We start from the raw sequence: 10,171 nt of genomic DNA on the forward strand, positions 1-10,171 counted from the left end.
TCCTCAGCCGTGCATTCATCTGCTCTATCCTCCTATTCCTGCCCTCTCTCGTTCGTCGCACTGGGAGTAATCCAGATATTACTACCCTTGAGGACCTCCTTTTTAAATTTCTGCCTAACTCTCTGTAATCTCCCTTCAGAGTCTCAACCTTTTCCCTTCCAATGTTGTTGGTTCCAATGTGGACAATGACCTCCTGCTGGCCCCTCTCCCCCGTGAGAACATTCTGCACCCTCTCTGAGACATCCTTGATCCTGGCACCAGGGAAACAACACACCATTCTGCTTTTTCTCTGCTGGCCACAGAAATGTCTGTCTGTACCTCGGACTACAGAATCCCCTAACACAATTGATCTCTTGGAAGCCGACGTACCGCTCGTTGCATTTGAGCCAGTCTCACTACCAGAAACTTGGCTGTTTGTGCTACGTTCCCCTGAGAATCCATCACCCCCTATATTTTCCAAAACAGCATACCTGTTTGAAATGGGTATATTCACAAAAGACTCCTTCCCTAGGTGCCGACCTCTCTCACCCTTCCTGGAGTTAACCCATCTATGTGACTGTATCTGAGACTTTCCCCCCTTCCTATAACTGCCATCCATCACATACTGTTGCTGTTGCAAATTCCTCATCGCTTCTATCTGTCTCTCCAACCGATCCACTCGCTCTGATAAGGTTCGCATTCAACAGCATTTATGGCAGATATAATCCGCAGTAACCCTTAAACTCTCTTTAAACTCCTACATCTGAAAAGAAGTACATATCACTGCAAAGGCCATTTTTGCTCCTTCACAATCTACAGACCCAGAAAATAACACCGTCTTATTCCACTACAAACACTGCCCCAGTTTAAGTTAATAGCTATGGCTTATATTTTAAGTTTAATCAAGAGACTTATCTCCAAAAACATATAATCAAGAAAGAATCCACTATACTCACTACTGCAGCCTTTCTCTTGGACAGACTTAAAACAACAATTAACTTGTCCATAAGCTCTCTGTCATTCCGAGTCTTGTCTCCCAGTCTGAGTCCCTGTCCCCTAACTTAAAGCAAGTATTCAAATGGATCCTTAATATTGTCCAATCATTCTTCACAGAGGGAAATGGTTTGGCCCATTGCCCTGGAGTCTGTCAGACTGGAAAATGAAGGGACGGAGTTCTTCCCGCTATTAAAGCCTTACTACAAAGGAGGTTTTCTCCTGCATATTTTAGTAAAGGTAACGCTTACCTGCCAATAAGCCAAGTGTGACATAGAGGAAGGCAATTCTGTCAACGAATGAACTTATGAACAATCCAGTAGATACCATGGCTGCCCCCAGAATCCCAGTTTGCCTCTCACCTATCTTTGCACAGAATATACAAGCAATTGGACCTGGTACAGAAACATAACAAAATCCCAAAATAAAATTAGTCAAGGGAGAAAATATCTGGGAAAGATCTCATTTTGCTCTTACATTACCAACGACTCAGATTTATTTCCACTGGCAGCATTCAATATTAATTGTACATTGACTCTTCTCTCATCCCACCAATGGCTCCAGTGAAGAGGTGAGTCAGACAGACATTTAAGATTCCATACTCTGCAAGGGTAAGCAGGTTTTCAGATACATATCTACACTTGGCCTGAGCGACACTGGGCTGGAGAATTTAAAACCTGATCAGTGATCACTGCACTTCATGCAGTGGGCAAGGCAGCTTTTAATGCCACACCTTTTTAGAACACTCTACCTAGTTCCTGACACTCAAATGTACAACTGAATGAAGATCATTTGAGGATATCTAAGTGTGACGATGCTGTCACATTAAAAAGTTATTATGTCTTGTTTTTTTTTGAAGAGAGGTTGTTGGGTAGAGATGTTGACCTGATTACTAGTTTTTTTTAGCTTTAAGCAGTCAGAAGCTTTTGGGGTCTCAAAACGAGTTGGAAACTTCAATGAATGTCTCCTGTCTGCTACACTATCTGAATTTTCTCTTGATGTTTCTTCCTCCTGGATTGGAGAACTGCATTTGAGAATCTGTGTCTGAATGTACCTTTTTGCTGAGGGGTGTGTTTATGCGATGTTACTACATTGGAACAGTTAATTAGCAATAGGTATCTATTATTTGGTTAAGTTATTCAAAATGACTCTTTCTTTTGCTTGTATTTTAATTATAGTGTTTAAATAAATTGTGTTTTCTTAACCATGAGCAGTTTGACCAGTGGCATTACATCTGGAACACAGCACTTCACATCTACCTTTACAAATAAGAAAAGGTTATGGTCCAGGCTACCTTCTTAAAATATTTTGAGGGGTCTGGTCTGATCCATAACACTAAGCACCATGCCCTGATCTCCATAAAGGCAAAGTAAGTTAGAAGGATGGAAGAAAAATGGCAGAAAAGGGGAGAAAAATAATACATTATCACTGCAAACCTAAACCACCATTTTATCCACGAGTGTAAGGAGCTCAGTGTGTTAATTTTAGGCTAGCTACTAATACTGATGCTAACTGTTTTGCTCTTCTGTACAATGAGATGTTGTTATAGCTTCACTGCAGGAGAGAGTGATTCCCAACAAAGCTTATTCCAGAACGCCAGACTTAAATTACAATTATATTAACCACCCGTGTTGGTACATTGCAGTGCACTGGCAAGTGTTCCAAATGCACAAATATTGCTGCATCCTTCACAGCAGTCTAGCGGGCTAGGTTAATGCTCTGGGCAGAGGGGTTCAAACACCACTGCAGTAGAATTTAAACTTAATTGATAATCTCAGTAACACTGTTGATATGCTGTATAGCTACATATATTCCTACACCATGCAAGAATACATTATTTTCATAGAATCCTTACAGTGTGCAAACAGGCCCATTTGGCCCATCAATTATATTTTCATAATACCTGCAGTTAAACGCACGCATGATAGAATCGATCCAATCCAGCCAATCTGTTCCATAGATGCCTGAAAAGTTTCCTGAAGTGCTGCAGATAAGATCCCAAATGATTTCAGTATTCCCATGGCCAACACATTGATCTACATGAATCAAAGAGATTAAACAAAAATTACATTCAGAACTCAAAGCTGGTACTTTCCTCATGGCAATGCACAGCTAAGCAATAATGTCACATGCTGTTATCAATGGATGATTGTAAATCCGGATCCGATACAGCACAGTTTATTGATGAACCAACAAGCTACGAAACTATTTCACAGCTGTGGGCAACATTGCTTTTGACTGTCACTAGTGTTATTGTTGCTTCATTCCACAAAATTGTTGCTTCCATAAAATTAAATGATTTACTCAACTAGAATTACAAAACCACTGCAACCTCCAACAAGATGTTGTTTAGAAAGAACCTTTAACACCCCAAGTTGCTTCATAATAACAACAACTTGGATTTATATAGAGCCTTACATAAAACCTAAGGTGCTTTTCAGGAGCATTATGAAACAAAATTTCGCACCAAGCCACACATCGAGATATTAGGGTGGCCTAAAGCTTGGTCAAAGAGATTTAGCGAGAGGATTGGGGCAGGAATTCCAGAGCTTGACTGGTTTCAGTTTCCTAATATTTAGTTGGAGGGTTTACAAAGAGATCTTGTTCAATTGGGACAATGGACTGAGAAGTGGCAGATAAGTTTATATGGATAAATGTGGGGTATCACATTTTAGTAAAACAAATAAGGGCAGGTTGTATATGATTAATAGTAGGGCCAGAGGTAGTGTTGTAGAACAGAGCGACACCTAGCAGTTCTGGCACATAATTCTTTGAAGTTTGTGTCGCGTATAAACAAGTGGTTCAGAAGGCGTTCAGCACACATACCTTCATTGCTCAGACCTTTAAGTATAGGAGTTGGGAAGTCATGTTAAGGGTGTACAAGATGTTGGTGAGACCACTTCTTGAGTACTGTGTACAGTTCTTGTCACCCAATTAAAGGAAGGTTATTATCAATTTGGAGAGGAGTTCAGAAAAGATTTACCAGGAACGGAGGGTCTTTTTTTCTTTATTCATTCACAGCATGAGAGTGATGCAGGCCAGGCAGCACTTATTACCCATCCCTAATTGCCCAGAGGGCAGTTAAGAGTCAACCAATTTGCTGTGGATCTGGAGTAACATGTAGGCCAGACCAGGTAAGGATGGCAGTTTCCTTCTATAAAGGTCATCAGCGACCCAGATAGGGTTTTTTGACAATGGATTCATACTCGCCATTAGCCCCTCAATTCCAGACATTTATTGGATTCAAATTTTACCCAGGACATTACTGAGTCTTTTGATTAACAGTCCAATAATAATACCATGAGGTGATCACCTCACCAGGTTGATTTATATGGAGCGGCTGGATAGACGAGGAATTTTCGCACTGGAGTGTAAGAGTTGGCGGGTGACTTTATAGAGGTATATAAAATCATGACTGAATAGCGAGGGTCTTTTCCCTAGGATGGAGAATCCAAAACTAGGGAGTATATTTTCAAAAAGGATAAGAGGGGAAACCTTTTTATGCAGAGGATGGTTCGTGTGTGGAATGAACTGCCACAGGAAGTAGTGGATGCAGGTACTGTTACAACTTACAAAAGACATTTGGATAAGTACATGAATAGGAAAGGTTTGGAGGGATATGGGCCAAATGCAGGCAGGTGGGACTAGTTTAGTTTGCAGAAATATGGTCGTGCGGACTAGTCAGACCCAAGCATCTGTTTCCATGCTGCATGTCTCAATGACTCCATGACATGATGGAGTGGGGTATTGTGTTGCAATTTAGGTTTCTCTGGGCATTCAGATTGTTTTACACATTTTAACCCAATGCAAGATTTGGATGTTCTACTGCTCCTGTTGTCAGTTACAATAGTTGTTGATGAATCAAGCACTCGTAGGTGTTACTGACCAGCCTCAATAATGCAAACCTGCATCCTTCTTGTAGCAGTGTGTTGATAGCTTAGTTTTGGGTTTGCCTATAAGCATTTTGCTGAAGGGTATAATGGCTTTTGTGGCAGTGATCAGTTCCATAGCTCTTCTAGCTAACTCCCCACCTGTGAACTGGCCAGTTGTTTCACATGGTAGTTACTGAAACAATATGAACTCAAGTCTGTGTATTCTGAATTCGATTTGAACTTCAAAGTGAACTTTTAAAATCTGCAAAAAATTGTCAGGGTCTTTGTGGTCATTGCCTGATTTTATTCTACTTTATCCTTTTCCTGACCAAAGCAATAAGAATTTTGACTCCCAATCTTCCCTTCTCAGATATGCCTTGATCCACAAAGTAGAGATTAATTCCTTCTTTAGAGCACTGAATATCTGACAGAATGCCAATGAACTGCCATTTCATGCTCAGATATTTGCTTTCTATTTTTTATGTAGCTTTATGTTCTTTAAAAAGGTCAGAATAAAGGTCTGTACTGCGGTGCAGTATTTTTTTCTATTTTCTTATATTTATTGCTGGTTTAAGAGTGCTTTTTGTTCCCTTCAGTTTATCATTACTATAGCTGTAGGCTTGTAGCAATAGGTTGGAGGTGGTATTTGTACTGAAAAAAGAGTTGTGATGTCATGAGGGCTACTTTTTCAAATCTTCCATAGAGGCAAGAAGGTGGAATTGGCCAGCAATTTGGACACAGTTAAGGCTGTTTTAACAGATAAAATGATTTTCACTGTTGGTATGATGTGGTCTGAGTACTGGCCTATTGTTAGTTCAAGCAGCATACACCAGACTGCATTAAGAGAGCAAAAAAGCTGCCTGGAAATGCAGCCTGGGCAAAAGTGAGGACCGCAGATGCTGGAGATTAGAGTTGAGAGTGTGGTGCAGGAAATGCATAGCAGGTCAGGCAGCATCCGAGGAGCAAGAGATTCGACATTTCGGGTAAAACCCCTTCGTCAGGAATTCCTATGGAGGGCTTTTGCCGGAAACGTCGATTCTCCTGCTCCTTGGATGCTGCCTGACCTATTGTGCTTTTCCAGCACCACGCTCTCAACTGGAAATGCAGACTGATCCATTCTGTGAGTCAGTTCCATATCTGTGCACACAAAATGTCTTTGCTGCAGCCTTCTCAATGCTAACTGCAGTCTATGCCTAAGAGCAGCTTGCCGATGTACTGGGGAGGGGTTATGATGGTCACAATGGCAGGTGCTGGTTGCCACTGTCTATGGGCAACACATTCCTGTGGAGTGCACTCTGAGCAGCTGCTGCACAGTGTTTGGACAAAGTGGCAAACTGAGTGCCATGCTCTGACTTCCTTGTTGCGTTTCCCCATTATCCTGCTTGTTGGACGAGTTTGGGAAGATGGGAGTGTGAATACTAATGAGGTGAGTTGTGGTGTTAACAAGGTGTCTAACAAGTGTTAATTCCTCATCAATTGGCATTTCCCCCTGCCCTGTCAGAATCTCACTTTGGTGCATGCAAAAAGCATAGAAAGTGGAGCAAGATGATCCTAACACTGAGATAGGTCTTGCCAGACTTGGCACCTGATTCTGTCACACATCTCGCCATAACTCACAACACTGCCTTAGATCACTTTCTCACACTTTCTCAGCCTGTGCTGACACATTAATGATTTATGCACATCTATCTCAGGTCTCTATTACTGCACCCACTTTAGAATTCTACCATTATTTTACAAGGCTCTTGTCCATCTTACCAAAGTGAAGCATTTTTTTTTTCATTTCTTTTTGCTCTTACAATTACCTGGAGATGGGTGAGACCCGTCTGCTGTGACTTACCTTAATGTGGTCTCTCTTCTTACACTCTCATTTACTTCCACTGGTGACTTGATCTGGTTACGTTCATAGAGTCACACAGTCATAGAGCTGTACAGCATGGAAACAGACCCTTCAGTCCAAATTATCCATGCTAACCAGATATCCTAAACAAATCTAGTCCCATTTGCTAAAATTTAAACCATATCTCTCTAAACCCTTCCTATTTATGTCCCCATTCAGATGCCTTTTAAATATTCCAATCGTAGCAGCCTCCATTACTTTCTCTGGCAGCTCACTGCACATACGGATCACATTCTGCATGAAAAGGTTGCCCCTCAAACCCATTTTAAATCTTTCCCCTCTCATTGTAAATCTACAGCCTCTAGTTTTGGACTCCGCTACACTGGGGAATAGACCTTTGTTATTCATCCTTTCTATGCTCCTCATGATTTTATAAACTTTTGTAAGGTCACCCCTCAGCCTCTGACGCTCCAGAGAAAATAGCCCTAGCCTATTCAGCCTCTCTCTATAGTTCAAACCCTCCAACTCTGGCAATATTCTTGTAAATCTTCTCTCAACCCTTTCAAGTTTCACAACATCTTTCTGATAGCAGGAAAACCAGAACTGAATGAAGATTTCCAAATGTGGCCAAATCAATGTCCTGTACAGCTGCAACATGACCTCCCAACTCCTATACTCAATGCACTGACCAATAAAAGAAAGCATACCAAACGCCTTCTTCACTATCCTATCTACCTGTGACTCTACTTTCACGGAACTATGAACCTGTACTCCAATGTCTCTTTGTTCAGGAATACTCCCCGAGAATGTTACCATTACATGTATAAGTCCTGCTCTGATTTGCCTTTTCAAAATGTAGCACCTCACTTTTATCTGAATTAAACTCATCTGCCACTCCTTTGCCCATTGGCCCATCTGATCAAGGTCCCATTGTACTCTGAGGTAACTTTCTTTCCTGTCCACTATACCCTAATTTTGGTGTTATCTACAAACTTACTAATCATAACTCCCATGCTTACATCCAAATCATGACAAAAAGCAGTGGATTATGGAGCCACCAATAAATTCTAAAGGTCTGTTAGGTTTTTGATGAGTCAGAGGACAGAGGTTGCCAAATGAGTTTTTTCTAATTGTTTAGTTGCATAGATTATCAAATGGTATATGACATAGGATTCCAAATTCTACTGTATCCTAACATTTATAGCATTTATAGTTACCAGTTTATCACTGCAGTCCTTTAAAACAGAAATCTGGCCTTGATTCTATACTCATTGGCTGATATGGTGTCATTTTTCATTGTCATTCATTCAGTGGGTGTTGCTGGCAAGGCTAACAGTTATTGCTCAACTCTAGATGTCATTGAATGAACTTGCAAGGCCATTTCCGAAACAACACATTAGTGTTGTGAATCGGGAGGCACACGTGGACCATTTGAGGGAGGATGGCAAATTTTCCTTCTCAAGGGCAATTTGGAAATTGAAAATAAATACTGGTCTAGCCAGTGGTGCCTAAATCACGCTAAAGCTATTTTTAAAAATCATTTTGCAAAAGGGTATTAACAAATCAATTTTTCTTTCACAACACCATCACTGAAACAAAACTATACTTCCAGATTTATTGAATGAATTTAATTTAAATTTCCCATCAGTCAATGCCTGTTAATACATGACTTGACCTCACATCTCCAGATCACTGACCCAGGTCTCTGAATTACTAATCCTGTATTGTAATGAATAAGTATCCACTGTCTAAATAATTTCCAGAATAGTCTCAGGTTACCATGATTAGATTTATTTCTCTGCTTAAACCTCTGAGTTAAAAGCCATTGAGGAACCATCATGCGGTACTGATAAAAAAAAAAATTCTTGTTTACAAAAAGACAAGTTACTGCCCTTGTCTTTCTGTGACCTTTTCTTATTCATCTTCATCTTGCTCAATTGGCAAATCAAGGCAAGACTGACACCCTCAATGGTAACTCCTGGGGAGTGTTGCTGAACAAAGAGACTTTGGAGTGCAGATTCATAATTCCTTGAAAGTGGAGTCTCAGGCAGACAGGATAGTGAAGAAGGCGTTTAGCATGCTTTCCTCTATTGGTCACAATATTGAGTATAGGACTTGGGAGGTCATATTGCAGCTGTGTAGGACATTGGTTAGGCCAATTTTGGAATATTGTGTGCAATTCTTGTCTCCCTCCTTTCTGAAGGATGTTGAGAAACTTGAAAGGGTTCAGACAAGATTTACAAGATGGTTCCAGGGTTGGAGGGTTTGAGCTACAGAGAGAGGCAGAACAGGCTGGGGCTATTTTCCCTGGAGCGTCGGAGGCCGAGAGGTGACCTTATAGAGGTTTATAAGACCATGAGGGGCATGAATAGGATAAATAGACAAGGTCTTTTCCCTGGGTTGGGAAAATCCAGAACTAAAGGGTATAGGTTAGGGTGAGGGGGAAAGTTTTAAAAGGGACCTAAGGTGCAACTTCTTCACACCATGGGTTGTCTGTGTATGGAATGTGCTGTCAGAGAAAGTAGTGGAGGCTAATACAATTACAACATTTAAAAGGTATCTGGATGGGTATATGAATAGGAAGGGTTTAGAGGGATATGGGACTAGATTAATTTAGGATACCTGGTTGGCATGGACAAGTTGGACCGAAGGGTCTGTTTCCGTGCTGTACATCTCTGTGACTCTAGACAGGAATATCAGAAGTATTGTACATCTCACGAGTAGTTATTGTATTGTTAAGGCAAATATTCTACTGTATCTTAACATTTACAACATTTATATGGCATAGTACCAAAGGTCACGTACTGGTATCAAATTACAGCACAGTCGTACAACTCATATGGCATAACAAAATCTCTATCGTGATGTCATGATACAGGAACAAAATCTATCTCAAACCTTTGCTACTCAACTTGTTGTAGACTTTCTCTGGCTCATAGTAGTGGGAAGTTGCGTGTGGAGGCTGAAGAGATTGGGGAGACACTGAATGAATACTTTTCGTCAGTATTCAATCAGGAACAGGACATTGTTGTCAATGTGAGTACTGAGTCACAATTAAGTAGAATGGATGGCTTTGAGGTATGTAGAGAAGAGGTGTTGGAAATTCTGGAAAGGGTGAAAATAGATAAGTCCCCTGGGCCTGATGGCATTTATCCTAGGATTCTCTGGGAAGCAAGGGAGGAGATTGCAGAGCCATTGGCCTTGATTTTTATGTTCTCGTCTACAGGAGTAGTGCCAGAAGATTGGAGGCTAGCAAATATAGTTCCCTTGTTCAAGAAGGGGAGTAGGGATAACCCTAGTAACTATAGGCCGGTGAGTCTCACTTCTGTTGTGGGCAAAATCTTAGAGAGAATTGTAAGGGATAGGATTTATGAACATCTGGATAGGAATAATGTGATCAAGGATAGTCAGCATGGTTTTGTGAAGGGCAGGTCGTGCCTCACAAACCTTATTGAATTCTTTGAGAAGGTGACTAAGGAGGTGAACG

At 41.0% G+C, this 10,171-nt stretch overlaps 1 protein-coding gene across 2 annotated transcripts in view; it reads right to left on the reverse strand.

Annotated features, from left to right (window-relative positions):
* Window positions 1–10,171, reverse strand: part of LOC122558864 (monocarboxylate transporter 5-like) — a 63,079-nt gene that overhangs the window by 21,359 nt on the left and 31,549 nt on the right. For both annotated transcript variants that reach the window (XM_043707724.1, XM_043707725.1), the window contains exons 2-3: window positions 2,876–3,008; window positions 1,224–1,367 (exon numbers count right to left, since the gene is read on the reverse strand). In XM_043707724.1, coding sequence (XP_043563659.1) covers window positions 1,224–1,367; window positions 2,876–3,008 — 277 coding nt within the window. The remainder of the gene's footprint in view (window positions 1–1,223; window positions 1,368–2,875; window positions 3,009–10,171) is intronic.

This window comes from Chiloscyllium plagiosum, chromosome 18, assembly GCF_004010195.1.
Source record: "Chiloscyllium plagiosum isolate BGI_BamShark_2017 chromosome 18, ASM401019v2, whole genome shotgun sequence".
NCBI lineage: Eukaryota > Metazoa > Chordata > Chondrichthyes > Orectolobiformes > Hemiscylliidae > Chiloscyllium > Chiloscyllium plagiosum.